Genomic DNA, 17096 nt, shown 5'->3' on the forward strand with positions numbered 1-17096 from the left:
CCAGCAGGAGCTGAGGAGCTGTGGGTGCCCAGGGCCCAGACAAGCTCCTTGCAGCTGTCACAGGCTGCAGGAGGGAGCAGAGGCTCTCCCCACGTGGGCTCAGCTCCAGGCTCTCCTGGACAGTCCCAGAGCAGCCCAGGGCTTGGGGAGCAAGGTCAGGCTGAGCTCCTGGGGAGCAGCAGGCTGGGCCCTAATGAGGAGCATGTTTGTACCTGCTGGGACTTCTGTCTTCTCCAGAGCTCTGGCAGCCTCTTGGAAAAGTCTGGTATGGATGGACAGTGTAACATTTCCAAAATGACACCATTCTCTGAAGGGCCCTCTCCTATTTCCACTGTGGGTGAGGTGATAGGTTCTAATGATAGAACCTCAGGAAATCAGAGGGGTTTAAAACCACTCACCAGCATGTTCTGACATCCCACTGAACCCAGCAGTGCCTGAGGAGCAGTGGAGAGAGGACTGAATCCCTGCTCAGAACTGATGCCCTCTGCCTGCAGCACCCACAGTGCCGTGACATAGCAGCACCCACAGTGCCATGACATTGCTGCTGGCACTGCTGCCCAAGCTGGGAGCAAGCCCTGGGTCAGCAGAGCTATCAATAGGCAGAAGCCAGCTCTCCTCAGCTTTCCTGAGGCTCCCAGGACCTGTGGGAGGGAAATAAACACTCTGGGCTATGTAACTTACATCCTGCAAGGCTGCTCCTGGAAGCATAAAGGGCATTTCCTGGTGCTTCTGATTTACTCTCTGTAGTACCTTACTAGGTTTGAGAACACCCTCATCAGGGCAACTGTACAGGTAAACTTTTACAGTCTGATGGTAGTCTATTGAAATAATATTATTTCAATGACTGAAATAAATTTGTACTTTTATTAGCCCAGCAGAATCAGCATAACTTAGCTGGGAAGCAGCTGGAGTTTATTTGTTCCACATCATTTGTGTGATTGCAGATCACCCATCATGGCAGAATCCTTACCATTGATGGTAGGAGCCAGGGAGGGCTCAGCTTTATTCCAGTGCCAGGTCAAATGTGGGGTAAGAAGAAACATTTCTACATTTATAAAATGAGCAGCTTTGCTCTGGAAGTCACTGAAAATGTCACAATGCCATTTTTGCAGTTGTTTTTCAGAGCAGAACAATGCCTTAATACCCTTTGCTATTTTGTATTAGTCTGCATTCAGAACAGAGGATTTAACTACAACTTCTAAAGGGATATTGGATGAAACACATTTAATGTGTGTCACAACATAAGGTACAAAGCATTAGGATGCAAAGACAATAAGGGTATCTAATGTGTCCTAGCTGGGAAAGACAAGAAAGCTCTTCACAGGGCCAGGATTACTGCATGCATCAGTGAAAAGCAGTTGAATATTTAATGTGCATGGGAAATATAAGCAGAAAAGGGAGCCCAGATGACACATGACAGCATAACACTCTGCAGTACAGAATCAGCTCCAGCACAGTGCTCACATAACAGTTTAGTATTCAGACTAACACATTTTGTCTGTACAGCATCCTTTCTGTTGCAATGGCATTGTCTTCCCTATTCTCACCTTCTGATGTTTTCCCTGTGGACCCTCATCCACATCACATGGGTATTTACTTCAGTCATTGCTCACTTTATAACACATTCATGCAGTCTGTGCCTGCATTGTTCAGATACTAAATTTTATGTCATTTTTTTTTTCTTATATACTTCATGAGACCTAATGTTCTCTTCTATTTTTCACTTCTTGATATGAAACTACATTCCTAATAACAACGGAAAAAAATTACACACTTTACTAGGCTTATGGAATATTACTCCACTGAAAAGCAATAAAAATAATTCCTGTTCTGAGAATCTGAAAAAAAAATTTTGGTTTCAAATGATCAAGAACATTTATCTATTTTGATACAGAGAACTTTTTAAATAAGAGGCAGAGCTTGTTAGACAAATATCTGAATATTCTACCAATCTAAACGTGCAGCAAACACAACAGTCCTTGAATTTATTCAAATCATATTTGGTAGAAGAAATTATTTGGTTTTCCAAAAAAATAAGTGCACTGAATTAAAAAATGTGGTATTGCTGTAATTCAAAGGACAAGAAAATCAGCAGCTTTACAAATCTTTGTAATTATTTAGAATGAACAGATTTGGCACCAGTGGAGACAGCTTTGATTGTTGGTGGTCCCTGTGAAATGGTAGGGTAGGGATCCTGGGGATTCTCAAACACATTAATACTTTGGGGTCTAATTTATCCATTACAGAGATAAATGGAAATACTTCTCTTTCTGTCTGGGGAAGCACTGGTAACATCACAAGCTGTCCTCTTCTTCTCTCCAAAGGGACAGGACCCTCTGTTCCCTCTTCTCCAAGCAGTCACCATTTGTGGGGGAATAAAGGTGCAGTTGTTTCCCAGATCAGCCTGTAACAAGACCCTTTCTCCCCTTTGGCTTTGTATCAGTTATGCACGAACAGGAACATGCAGTGAGCACAGCCTGCCTGACACCTGGGAGCTGATAATCTTAGAACACCACCGACAAAAAAAACACAACAAAAAACCACAACCAACCAAAAAACCCCCAACAACATAAAACAAATGTGCACACACACAAAAAACTGCACACCCAAAAATACCCCAAGCCAAAATAGACTCCAAAGAAAAGCCCAAACCTGCTCCCAATTAAAATCAATGACAAACTAGAGACAGCTCTGGGAGGGCCTGGCAACACCACCTCTTCTGCAAGGCTAATTTCACTTGGTATTCACCAATGCTAATGCACATGTCTGGTTTTATCTAGGCTCACTCTGAGCCCACAGTGAAATGGCAGCACAGGCACAGATTTTTCACAGGGATTTCACTGTTGCCTTTTTCATCCCAAATGCTACCATTTTGTGAACTAACCAGAATATTGCACATGGGAATCAGGCAGGACACTGCTGTGTCTCATGGAAAATTGCACTTGGTCCTTTCTTATTTTGTTTCCTTTAATCAAACACAATCCTCATTCAGTCTGAAAGAAAATGCTTTGGTTTCTGTACATATGAGAATGTAACCCATCCTTCAAGATAGACCTAATGCCAGTAGTAGAGTCTTTGTCACTTTCTGCAGGTTTGGAAGTCACTATCCCACCCAAATTTTCACCTGTCCTTTCAGTAGGTGTAAAAGTCAAACAGCACTGAACACCAGGGCTGCATCTGAACACAGGAAAATTATTCATTATTTCAAGTGAATGCTTGGGGCACCTCTGTAAGGTGCCCACGTGTTATTATCTTGTTCTTCACTAGGAAGTGGACAGAGAGAGAGAGAGACAGACACAGAGAGAGCACAGTCTTCCCCAGGATGCTTTAAACACTTTAAATCTACTAAAGCATTATTGGTAGAACCTGCTGCTAAGCAATAATCTCCAAAGCAGTGAGGTTCTCTAGATGGAGTAGGCAGGAAAGGTAAATTTCCCTTCAGTATCAGCTACCCACTCTGCCTTGGAGGAGCACTTAGGCTGCTCAGACTGTAACTGGCCTGGACTCAGAGACCTGAAACAACTTAATTCACTTCCAGAAAATTTGGAGTCAAAGATTCTTAGCTTCTGATCATTTCTTTCCATCCTCTCCAAAAACTACTGACGAAGGAGGAAGCAGAAGTATTCTTCCAGGAGAAAACACTAATGTATGAAACTTGTGCCAAAACAGAGATAACTTGCCTGATTTTTTGATTACTTTGCTAATGCATATGAGCTTGGGAATATTTTGAGGAAGGATGCAAGTATCAATCAGAAGAGAGTTACTCAGAGCCATACAAAAAAGCATTTTGGAAATCACTGATCACACTTTCACTTGAACTAAATGGCCTATTTTGTGGTATGAAAAATACAGATTTCCAGCAAGCAAAGTGTCAGGTCTGTGAGACTTCAGAGTGGAACTTTGACAGAGGATGAACAATCTTGAACACTGCAACGTGACCAGAGCCAAGTACTTTAACAAAAAGGGTCATCACTGGCTTGAGGCTGTTAGCACTAGTCAGGCTGGTGGAACCACATCCTTCCAATACCTGAAAATAGATAAAACCAGAGCAGGCTTGAATCTGTAATAGTGCCATGGGGCAGGGAGGTGAGCCTCAGAAAGAGAGGAGTGAGGACTGCACTCCAGGGTGTTTGCCTCAGAGGAATCCTGCCTGGCCATCCTGGCAAAGAGCATCTGTCCTGGTGTGGAAGTGTGAGTTTAGTCCAAGTGCAGACTGTAAACTTGTAGTAGGCACATATGAGGGATTTATTACCAGTGTAAATGCAGTATTGCAGTTTGAACAACAGAGAATACCAAACTTCTCTCTAAAAAAATGTCACACATCAAAAATGTCTGATGGCAACAGCTCCATGAAAAATCGCCTGCCAGTCCCAGGTTCTTTGCTCAGGGCTTCCTGCATTCCTGCCCCAGCAACTGCTCAGACACCAGCAAGGCAGAGCCTGGAGGGCACCTCCTGGGCCAGACCTCAGCAGTGCCACTAGCAGGGGCAGTGACAGGAGGAGCTTGGGCAGAGGGAAGGGATTAAATTCAACCACTGTTTCCACCATGGGCTGCCTGACTGGTCGTGGACTAATTGTGTTTCTATTTCATGCCTCAGTTGCCCTCTCTGACCAAAGGCTGTTTTGAAGGCAGGCATTCTCCAAACTGAAAACTGCTGAATGAGAAACAAGGCACCAGGGTGGTGCATAGGAGGAGGAGCCACTCAGGCTGCCTGTTCCACAGCAGCCACTCACATCTGAGACAGGAGGAATCAGAGGGGCTCAGCCAGAAATGCCTTACACCTGCATGCAGAGGTGACCTGACCCCATGCACTGCAGAAATGCTACTTTCAGCCTGTACTGAGGAGATCTGAGTTAATCATCTGAGTTCAACAGACCTGGCCAGGAACAGGGTGAGGTGGCCTCACAGTCAGCACACCTTGCCATGGGGGACCAGAGGTAAACTCAGTGAGCTGAGTCAGCAGATTTCCTTCCTATTCCCAAGAAGTATGATCTTCAAGAAAATCTGAAAATGTAGAAATTCTTCTTAAAAGAAAGACATTGATAGGGTTACCATTCCTTCCCAGCATATCAGGATAAAACTATCTCATCTGTATTCTTATCTCAGTACAATGTATTTTCTGTTAGTTATCTTTAGGTGGCAGTAAGGTAAAAGCGTGGAGTAGAAAGTTAAAAGAAATTTCTACTGCATTTTCAGAGACCTTTCTCTCATGTGCTCTGCTGGCTATAACACAGAAAGACACTTTCTAAAACATTTGCATCTTCAGCAGATCTCCAAAAAGCAATTATCAGAGTTGGCTTCATCCAGTTCACATTCAGATGCAAACCTGTTGAATGCCACAATACCAATACAATGATATCAATACATTGATACAATGATAGGTCCCATATTAGGTATGCAGTCCTTGATCCAAGAATCCCTGAGGACAGTGGTGAGATTCAGAGGTAGACACACAGTCACACAATTCTGTCAACAAGACAACACTTAAAAAAAAAGATCAAAATTAACTCTGCTAACAAATGAAAGGTCTAAATCAAGTCTGAATAATTATTAACATAGCAGTTTTTAGATTTTTTTCGTTTACACTTTACCTACATGCACCTCTTCCAAAGTCTCTCCTGAAGCTAAACCATAAATTATTTTTGTTGTCTCAAATCAGCTTTCTACTAGAAAAAAAAAAAAAAAAACAGCCAGTGGGATAAAAACACACTGAAAGTCTTTATCAAGGAATATAATTAGCAAAGTAACGTGACAGTGTCACGTAGCATGCTAAGGCAATATTCTGTAGCCAGTGAAGGTCTATCTTATACTATTAATATTTACAGTTGGAAGCAGGAGATGGCTGCAATCAAAGTGCTGCTCCCAGCAAAGGCTCGCTGCTGACTCGATACCTTGCTGTCTGACAGTGTGAAACAGTCACAGGCTCCTTACTGCAGCACCACTTGACAGCATCCTATTAATGCTAGGTAGCAACACATGGCTGGTTTGCAGGAGCTCAGCACCAGGAATGGACAAGAATTTCATGGAACAGTTTTGAGATCGTTGCCTTCACTTATTAGCTGAGAAGCAGGGGTGGAAAGGGTCTGGCAGTTACAAAATTGGGCAGGAATTGTAACAGCCTGTGCTGTGCCATACACAGCTGACCCACCTGTTTATTGTGCAGCATTGGACAGAGCAGTTTCTCACTCCCACAGAAAACAGGGAGATGCAGGGCTCTCAATTTCAGCACCGAGTTTCAGCAAGAGAACCAGGACCTGGGGAAAGAGAACCAGAGCCTGCTAGCCATGGTCACAGGCAGGGAGCCCAGCCCTCTCAGCTCAGGAGATGGATGCTCCCTTTGTGAGGCTGGGCTTTGATGGGTCCTTGGGGCTGTTCTCTTCTCTGAACACCTACCACTAACATCACTGATTAACAAACAGATCTTTAACCTCAACTGCTGTGTGCTGAAAAGCGGAGTTTTGAGCAACTCCACATTGTGCACAAGTCAGGTTGTGCAAATCCATTCCAGTTAATTGAGACTGATAATTCCTAATACAGGCAAATCCTGTCTGGTGAAAACAATGTGCAAGGAAACACATTAGTGAGGAGAAACAACAAGCAGGTATTCACTCAGACAGAACTTCCACATTGCAAATACCTCAGCAAAATCTCTCTTACTTTTTTTTTTTCGCCCTGTACAGAAGAGATTGGAATCTAGAATGACAGATAAAACACACATAGAAAAAAATCAGAAAAGCAAAGGTTTGCAGTAGGACTGGTTTAGGTGCTTCCTTGACTTATTTGTTGATGGCCTACGTTACCCTTCCCTGCCCCATTCTCTTCTCCAAATGCTGTCATTACCATCAGCCCCATCTTGGGTGTCACAACATCACCATGCACATGCTGCTCTGACCAACACCTGTGCAATCAGTGAAGAAAACAGTTTTGAAATCCATTCTTCTTTCTCATAATTTTAACTATTTCATTCTGTCTACTGAACCTCTTTCCATCTCTTTTCCTTGGAAACTGTCCTGCCCTCATCTTCAGCACTGTGGCATCTTTTCTTAGTCTTTTCCTGTTTGGGGGTTTAACCTCCTGATCCCTGCACACCAATTCACTCTCCCATGACAGCAGGCTTCCTCAAAAGGGCCTGTGTATTTTTCCAAATCCCTCTTCATGTGCCACTTCTACTGTGGCAGCTCCAGGGACGCAGTAAACTCAACCTGGCCACGTGCAGGGAAATCAGAAAGCCAGCCTTTTCAGTGATAGTCTTGAGTTCAAATATCTCCCATTTCTTCCTGCAAGATGCTTGCCTGATCAGGCTTTTATCCACCACCAGGATGTACTCACACAGAATCTGCTGTCTCAAAGCTGCAAAGCAGTTATGCCCTGTGAAGAAACACCACCTGATACACTGTGCTGGCAGTCACGCACAAAAATAATTCTGTATGATGCCCCAAAGCATTTCCCAAACTGGAAAAGGATGTTGCACCCCAGAGACTGACACCTTTACTAAAACATTTGTCTAGTCTGTGATATAGCAGCTATGGGACAAACCCCCTCAGCATGGTTTGCCTGGATTTGCACCAGCTATAGATTTTTCCCTCTTATCCTTTCAGATTGCAGCAGATGGTGAAGTTCCTACACCAGAGGCTGTCGATAGAATTTTAAAAGGCATCTCATAACAACACATTGGAGCTGCACATTTAATCTGTGCTGCACCACTCAGATGATCTTAAAAAGAGCTGGAACACTGACAAAATTAGCACTGGCAGTTGCTGCAGGAGCACTATCAAGGAGCCGTCTCAAAGCCCCCAGCTCAATGAGAGCTGCCCTCCCAAACTGGCACCCAAATCACTGCTCCCTGTGCAACCAACACTCTGCTGCCTAAAAGGCATTCAGCAGTCTGGGAGATACTGATCCAGCAAAACAGCTGATGCAGATTTTAAGGGGCTGCTTGTGTACTTCTGGCTCTTTTGGGCGCATGGCTGAGCTCATGCACAGTGTGGTGGCCAAAGCCAGGACTATTGTTGCTTCTTCCTGAGACAGACCATACCAGACATACTGAACTCCTCTGTTTCTATGTCTGGACTGCTTGCATTAAACAGTTAATACAAATCAGATATCAATACTACAAGTAGTTAAAGGAATTATAGTTACTGTAGGTAGCCTGTTCTTTAAAGGTTAATTCCTCAAAGTGAGCCTTCCAAGCTGGGAAAGCTTTGTGGCCAAAAGGCTGATACTGCCAATAGAAAGCCACCTAAGCCATGTGTTGCTGCATGTATCAGCACTGAGGAGGGGGCAAACTGCTCTGATTTAAACACAGCCCTGGTTTAGGTGATCTGGGAATGGTCCTGCAGCCCAGTGTGGGGAGGAGGAGGTCTGGGTGAGCTGGTCTGACTGGGAGATCAGGACTAATATGAACAACACCCTTGTTCCACTGAAGTCTGCTTTACAATTCAGTTGCAACGCTTCAGAGAGCTCCGTCTCCAGTCTCCAATTTCTTGCTCCACTATAATTAGAACAAACCTCCTCATTAACTTCTGTAGTGTCACAACAGTGCAACTTCACGTGCCAGGAGGGAGGCTGTCAGAATTTCTTAATGAGGTGCTTTCTCTGCAAGCCCAGCTAAATCCTAGACTTCAATCATCTCCATCTTCTTCATTTTCTCACAGACTGCCACAGACATAATTCTTCCTCCATAGTAAAGATTGCATTTTTCTGATCTATAGCTGGTCAAGCCAGATGATCAATTTATCATTATAGCAACTAACATGAATTCTCTCTATGCTTTTTCCTTGATTTCAAGAACTGTCAGAAAACTGAAAGTTGACATTTTTCAGGAAGGAATCAATTAAAACTGTCAGGTGTCAGCTAAGACAAACTATTCAAACTACCTTATATAAAAACATATACTATAAAGAGGTTGTAGTGAACATAATTTCTTCAGAGATGTTTCAAGAAAATATTCAGACAATAACACCCACAAGAAAACAAAAAAGAAATCTAAAAGTTTACTTTAAATCTTTCTCTTTCAACATTAACTGCCTAAGTATTGTGGATATTCTGCACACATCAGAATTAGTCACCTAAGTTTTTTCTTCAGCAATGTCCACAGGGGCAGGTACAGGAGTCAGAGTCTCATTCAGGCCCTCCAGGCAGTGGGATTGTATTTCCCTGCACCTATCAGGAAAAAAAATCGGGGGCTGATGGCAGAAACAGCAACAGCAATGCTGGAAATTCAAGATGATCTACAGCTCTTGAGATATTGAGGTTCAGAGATATTTTCAGAGGGCTACAGAAGGAGGTGAGGGACAACAGGATAGCATCTTCCCAGTGAACACTGGGCCAGCAGGAGAGGTTCCTAAGATGCAGAGGAAAAAGCAGTGATGGGGTGTTTCCCTGCATACAGAAGGCACCAGAGCCAGTTTGTGGCACCTGCAGACCACCCTGAACTGGAGCTCTGGGCTGGCTGCCTGCAAGGGGAAGCAGCCACACCTCAGGCACTGAAATCTTCAGGTGTTCAAAGCTCCACAGCTGAATCTGGTCCTACAGACTGTCCTTTTCTTACTCATAAAGAATGCTCAACTAGAGAAAAGCCCTGCAATAGTCTTCCTAGGTCTGTTTTAGACTCTTGCTTTCTGCTTCTCAATCTGAGAGAATTCAAACACTTCTCTTACCATGTAATCCTGAAACTTGTTAGGCACCAGGTTCACAGTACAGCAAATACTGCACCTTTCAGGAATCCCTTCAGGGGACAAGAGGAATGTCTGTACAATGCAATTGCCACTTTTGAAGCCCACAAGATGAACTGAAGAGTTCTGAGGTGTGCAGAAGGAAAAGGAGTGTGGTCTCACTGATGATAAACAGTGGAAAATCAGCTAAAGCGCACAAAGTGCTGCTTCCTTTGTTGTCACAGGTACCAAAGCAGCAAGTAATAAACTATTCAAGGATGTCAAAAATAACTGTTTATAGCTACATTCAAAGATCAGTGCCCACATGGACAACAGCATGAAGCAGGAAACCAGGATAAACCTTTAAAGGATACAGCAGTTAAAGAAAATAGGTGATGTTTATAACATCTTAAAAATAGTTTGCCTTTTTCAGTAGCCTGTGCAGTGTTTGGCTTCACATGAATCTGTGCTCCTTAAATGAGTCCCAAACAGATGATGATGATCATTATTACTACTACTGCTTGAACTCAACAGCCCAACAGCTCTTGGAGCATGGTGACTGGTGTTTAGCACAAACAGAGCAGCTAAATTTTGCAGGTGATGTGAGGAAGAGCAATAGGCCACAGTTTGCCAAGGTGAGAAAAGAAAATCACAGAAAAAGGGACTTCTTGTGCCTTCATTTAATGTACTTTTATTAGAACAAAGTCAATCTATAGATTTATGGCCACTTCATTGCTGTTGAAAATAAACTGTAGCCTCACAGGCTGGGGTTATCAATGCACCTCATGATAACAGATTGGTGTGTGCTTGACTGGATTTCTCCTTGAACTACACAAATTCTTATTTGAATTCAGCCTGTAAGAGAAAAAAGTTCCAATAGGATGGCTGTAAATCCTCTGTGAAATGAACTCAGCATATCTGTGGGCCTTTTAATCAAGTAAATGGCTTTTCTCTGGCTGCTCACTAATATCCCTGTATGCCCCCAACCCTTTTAAAGCACCTCTGCCATGGATTAGGACCACTCAGGCCAGTTGCTACCACAGCAAATGGCTGTGATTTGGGGGCAGTAAATCTGGGCAGCAGGGATCAGATGTTCTTACCAGGAATGAGCTGATAACCTTGTGAGTGGTGTCAGGACTCAGGATCTGAGACTTGCCCAGCAAAAGCTCCAATGCACATGAGCAGCTGCAGAAATCCCCAAAAGCCCCACACCTGGCAGGGAAGGGAAGTCTCTGGGGTTTGTCAGTCCCTGTGTTTTAGAGCCTGCCTTGATGTCTCTGTCTGGGGATGCATCCAGAACCAGGCACGTTCTGAGGGATCCTGAAATGAAGGTGGGTTAATCCTTCATGCCCAGGCACAGAGGCAGGCAGGTGCTGCCTCCAGAGCAGGTCACGCACCCCACAGACACCTCCAGGGAGCACCCACCCATGCAGCAGCACCCCAAGGAAGCTCTCACTGCCCCTTTCACAGCTGCTGCCTTCTCTGTCGGCGCCACAGCTGCATCCTCCTGCTCTCTCCTGCTCTGCCTCAGCCCCGAGTGGACACAAGGCAGGATTAGCTCAGCTCAGCTGTGCTGATGTGACACTCACAGGAGGAGCAGCCCTGTGCCCTTGGCTGGGCTCCCTCGTGCTGTTCCACCTGCCTTTGACACTTGGCACACGTGGAAATGTTCACTACAGCAAAACCCTGGTGTTCCTTCTTATAAAATAACCATTTGGGAGATGGTTTCCTTAAAGGTAAGCAAACATGCACTGGGTTGAAAAATGCCTCTAAACTGTGACTTCTGAACTCGGCCCTTCTTATTCAAAAAGTGGATCAAGGAACTAGAGCAGAACAATAAATCTATTTCCATAACCAAATGAAAAGCAAAATCCAGAGCTATAATGAAATGTCACTCTAATAAATAATTTATTTTATGCAATCTAAATATTAAAAAAAATAAATTTAATAATTAAAATAACCCTAGGGAAAAAAATCAATTTTTATGTGAAACTACTAGTGAAAATCCAAAAGACTTGATTTTAGAAAAAGATTAAGATTTTTTACCTGCATATTCTCCTGGCTTTGCAGATGAAGCCATCCACTAGATGAAAACTAAATTCCACCATGTTTTTTCTTTCCTTTTTTTAAAAATTTTGCCAAAATAAACTAGTCAGCTGACATCCAAAGATATATAAATAGAACATCCTAAAAAAACCAAAAACAACTTAGTGAGAAGCAGATAGGCTTTCCAATGGTAGCAAACCTCATTTTGTTGGTATCATCAACATCAAGATCCATTTCCACCAAGGATGCAGCTTTTACTGGCAGCTCCACTATATTAGGGGCTCTTAAAACCGTTCTGTCACCAAATACCTTCTGAACAGGCTCATAAGATAATTCAGGTTGGAAGAGCCCTCAGAAGGTCTTTCAGTCCAGCCTCAAACTGTAATGAGAATCTCTGAGGTATTGCCCAGCCAATTAATTAACCCTCCTTCATTTACCTTGCATATATTTCGTTATTCAGTGCTGAAGTTACATTCAGAAATAGCTGTGATCACAAAAAATGTGTTATTTATTAGCAAGGATTCTTTCTGACAGACAATCACAATGTATGGGTGGGGCTGTTGCATAGGCTTCCCTAATAACAAAGGCTACAGCAAAAAAATTCAGGAACTTGTTTCTCTTCACAAGCTCCCAGGTGTCCTGTGGTGGGGGTTTTTTTGTGCCAAGAGAAAATTAAGTTTTTCTTGCGCTGTCCATTCCTTTCCAGAGCTTTCCTTTTCTGCCTTTGAAGCTCTGGGCAAAAGAGCACATCTTGCTGGGTACTCTGTAACAGCCTTGTGACAAACACACCAAAATCTGTCCATTGCCATCTCAGCACTCAGCTCAGCAGCCAGGGCTTCAGCAGCTAACGTGGGGAAGGGAATGGTGATATGAAGCTGAATTGTGATATATCAGAGTGTGTCCTAGTCCCTTAGGATGCCCCAGACCCACAGCCAGGGGATTTGGGACATGGATGGAGCACTGAAGTGAGCAGCTACACACAAGAGCAGCCCCAGGGCACTGTGAGACATCCCAGATGTTCACAGCTCAGACCCATCCATGGTGAAGCACCAGCAAGGACTGGCCAGAAAAGCCTGAAGCACTGATATGGGACCTTTCCTTTCAAACTGCATTTTTAGTGACCACTCCCTTCTATTATGCAAAGTACAAGTATGGTCAGTGATAGAAAACCTCGTTTCCACTCTTTCAGCAGCACTAATGTTACTAAAAATGCTGCTCAACCCTTTTATTTTTGGAATCACTAGTTACAATTATTTCAGTCTATCATCATCACCGAACACGCAGTGAACAGACTCTGAGATGACAGGGGACAGAGCTTTTCAGATATTTTTTTCCAGATCAGCCAGCTGATTTTCCAAATTAATTTAACAATTCAGGCATTAATTACTAAAGAAGCAGTTGATTTTGATGGGACCAGACTGCACAGCCTTCTGGCAGCTCTTGTTACCAGTTCAGTGCAACTGCTAAGGGGGTATCTCCTATGGGAAACTTCAGCAGGGAGCTGTGGGGTGATAAACCAGGGCACAGCACTGGAACATCACGGGGGTTTGATCAATAGAATCCACCTTAAAAGATGAAGGCCTTTTTTTCACATTTAGAAATTAGAAGCAATATAGACATAGAAATAAAGTTAGCTTATGCATTTTACCATGGTAAACCCTCGGCTCTCCAGATACTGATCAGTGGGGTCACTTCTTTTACATATTGGCTCAGGATGGGTAAGATTCTCTAATAAGTAACTATTGCAAAATTCTAAAAATGCCTGTTGTGATGATTTTAATTTGAGAATGGCATTTAGATGTGTGACTCCATTGTAGCAAGTCACAAGCTTTTTCTTTGCCCCAATTCTTTGCAAAAAGTTCTTCTTTAAGAAATCAAATTAATTTTAAGGTTGTCATAAATGAAAAGATACAGAGAGACAGGCTTGTAACAGGAATGGAAAGAGTATGGACTGGAAAAGTGGAGACTGAATTCAGAAATTTCACATATCAGAGGTGAGGCCATACCATCCATTTGCCTGTGGTAGTGAATTTCTCTTGCAAATGCCCTGTTCAACCCCAGAATCAAAGTTAACCTGGACTATCTTAGTCCTTATTTTCCCAGAACAGGCAATGAAAATAAAAGAGAGCTTCTGAGAACAAAAATTCCATTAAAAATTTGCTGCCTCTCCGAGACAAGAGGAACAAGGGTCATATAGTCCAACAGAGTACAGAGCCAAACTAGGATCTCAAATATGTCTGCAACACCATCCAAAGATGAAATAACCTTCCCAATTCAATACAATTTAATAGACCAACATGCTTCATGCCACCTTGTTTTAGAGTAGCAATCATTTGGTCTGACACCTGCATTATATTATTCCTATTGGGAAAAATGTATTTAAAATCCCAGGGACCATATATTTAACCATCAAGGACAGAGGAAAATATCCTAGTCGATCATTTATCCCCTGGAGAGAACCCCTGAGCCAAACTTGCTTTTACTATTATAGCAGGACCTTTTCCATCAGTGTGGAATTGGAGAGGGGAAGAAAAGAGGCAGGATTGGTTTAATGTTTTCCCTCTGGCATTGGTGCTCTCTGGCAAAGGCACAAGTCAGGGGATGCACACACAGAGCACTGCATCCATTGCACTTCATCCATTGCTGAGTGCAAAATCATCCTCATGCTCTGCACTGGGATTACCCTTCCTTAGAAATGACAAGTGAGCAGGTCACTAAAACATCCTGAACATGGAGCAGCTAACTGGGAAACAAGCTCTGACCTGCTGTTTTCTGTTTCTAAATAGTTGGGGATTTGAAAGTTCAGCCTCAAGCGCGCATCCATCTCGGGCAGTTCAGCTGTCACTTGTAATACAAATCAGAAGATGATGGATGGCACAATCCGCCCAGAAGTTCAATTCCTGCTAGGGTCATTCTGTCCATAGTGACCACTTTTCCACACTAACCACATCACTTCATTGCTCTCCTCACCATGAGCATTTCTTACACATGAAAGTGCATACAGAGATGTTTACAAAACGTTCATCTACCAACTATAAAATTTCCCTGGTCTGAAACTTTCCAGCTGACAGATTGGTTTATGTGCACTCTGCCTTCTGACATTATTACATTTCCCACTGCCACATGAAAACAGAAAAAAAAAAACACCAAAAAATCAGAGTTCATCCTGTATTGTACTGCTCATGTTTTTGTAGAGGAACCTATGAAGTCTGTATGTGGAAGAGCTGCATGAATATTTTAAAACTTACTTGTGAAAACATACTGATTATGCACTATTGTGCAGCCTCTAAATGCTTATTTCATGCAAAAATGCTGGTAGAAAAGTTTACTGGTAGGAGTGTCTGTAGAAATACTACATTTCACAATATTTAATGTAAGTGAAATTTCTATATATGTAAGTGTATATATATATATGTAAAAATATTCATATAAATTTCACTCCTCCAGCAAGAAATGTAACTCAATATATGTTCAAATAAGCTCATAGGAATAATAGGAATAGTGAATTTTTAGGAAATATGGAGGAAATTTAGGAATTTAGGAAATACAATAATATGGGAAATTTCTAGGAATAATGAATATTTATTGAAGTGGTTAAATAATTGCTGAATTACTACTGCAGCCCACAGACATATTAACTTGCAGGTTATTTTCAAGGTAAGGAAGCTGTCAAGAGAAATGGGTCCTTACAGGAAATTCATCTGCCTTGAGCACTAAACATGGAGTCACGCTCTAGGAGTCCAAAGGGTGAGATGGAGGGGTTGGTGTAGTTAATGTGTAAATTCCCTACAGTGAATGGTGCCCCAGCAGTAACTCACCCACGTGAAGCCCCATCCATAGAATGGTTTCTCTTCTCCCTCTGGGGCAGCCGTATGTGTCTCAGTGTCCCTTGTGGCAGTGACCTGGCAGTGGTTTCCATCCTTGCAGCTGGCAGGGGACGTGCTGTCGAGCGTGTTCGCGGCCGTGGGCTCGGTGACGCTGGCGCTGCTGGTGCTGCTGTCCCTGGCCATGGCGGTGTCGGCCGTGACCACCACCAAACGCGCCACGCAGGGCACCTACAGCCCCAGCCGCCAGGAGAAGGACGGCTCCCGCCTGGAGATGTGGGACATGCTGCAGCCACCACCCATGGAGAGGCTCATCTAGGAGAGGGCAGAGCTGCTGCTCCATCCTCAGACCTGGCTGAAAGGGGACACTGTACATATGTTAGATACGTTCATCTTCCTTCTGATAAACATGACAATGATTTTTTCACTGCTTTCCTTTTAAGTTCAATAGTGAACCAAGGACATTTATCATTGCTTTGGACCATCCAAGGACAATTTTTATTTGCACTGGAAACTCCAGCCTTGATAATCAGTAGGCATTATGGACAGTAATGGCTCCTGGGATAAATGGAACTGCCTGTCCTGAACACCACACAGAAAACAGCTTCTCCTCTGCACTCTCCTTTGGCTGCCTGGCAGTCACTGCTGCAGAAGATGATGCAGACAAATCAACTAAGCCTGTACAATAAAGACATTGTAATTCTCTTATCAAAGGGTTTAGTACTAGAGCTGTGTCTCAGTGTATCTTCTTTCATCTGTTAATCAGGGATTAAAAGGAAGCTGTGTGAAAACTGTCCAAAATAAATGCTTCAAATTTGTTTTTCTTCCTTCTGGTTCTTTCATTTTACTTGCTGCCCCTTCACCTTCTACTAAAACAAAGGTGAAATGAATTTCAGTTTCCACAAAAGCACATATTTCTCTTAGGATAAAAGATTGCATCTTAAAATACCCAGTGGGCACAACCTGACCCGTTAGGAAACATGAAATCTAAATATCCTAAACAAATTTTGTGTGCATCCACACTACTGTCTTTATCCTATTAAAATATTACCCAGTGATCCCTTTTAGAAAATTATTGCTTCTCACATTGCAAATGTACATTGGCTGCCCAAAAGCATGCTCAGAAATGTTTCCTAAAGCTCATGGAAAATACCAGGGAAGAGGCAGAAGTGGCCTACAGATAGAACATTGGCTTGAAAATAACTAGGACAAACTTGGTCCTTTTTATTCCTCAATTTTCCTCTTTTAAAACAGGAATAATCCTATTTAACTACCTCATAAACCTCAGCAGAAAAAGGGTTGCTTTGTGGAAAAAGAAACAAATGTATGAAATGTAATGGAGAAGCTTGGAAGAAATCTTGTAATGAAACAGACAAATACATAGATGTAATAAAAATCACATCGACACGTAATGCAATGAAACAAACATTTGATACAAAGACATCTTGTAATGAATTTACAAATAGACATTTGAAAATGTAAATTAACAGTTGGACTCAATGATTTAAAGGTATTTTCCAGCCTTAACAAATGTATGATTCTATGTGCCAAAAATGCTCCCAGGTCAAATGGG

At 42.8% G+C, this 17096-nt stretch overlaps 1 protein-coding gene across 1 annotated transcript in view; it reads left to right on the forward strand.

Moving 5' to 3' along the window:
• CRB1 (crumbs cell polarity complex component 1) overlaps positions 1–15842 on the forward strand; it is a 96511-nt gene extending 80669 nt beyond the window's left edge. The window contains exons 14-15 of the mRNA XM_058808075.1: positions 950–1029; positions 15627–15842. Coding sequence (XP_058664058.1) covers positions 950–1029; positions 15627–15842 — 296 coding nt within the window. The remainder of the gene's footprint in view (positions 1–949; positions 1030–15626) is intronic.
• Positions 15843–17096: the final 1254 nt, after the last annotated feature.

This window comes from Ammospiza caudacuta, chromosome 7 (assembly GCF_027887145.1).
Source record: "Ammospiza caudacuta isolate bAmmCau1 chromosome 7, bAmmCau1.pri, whole genome shotgun sequence".
NCBI lineage: Eukaryota > Metazoa > Chordata > Aves > Passeriformes > Passerellidae > Ammospiza > Ammospiza caudacuta.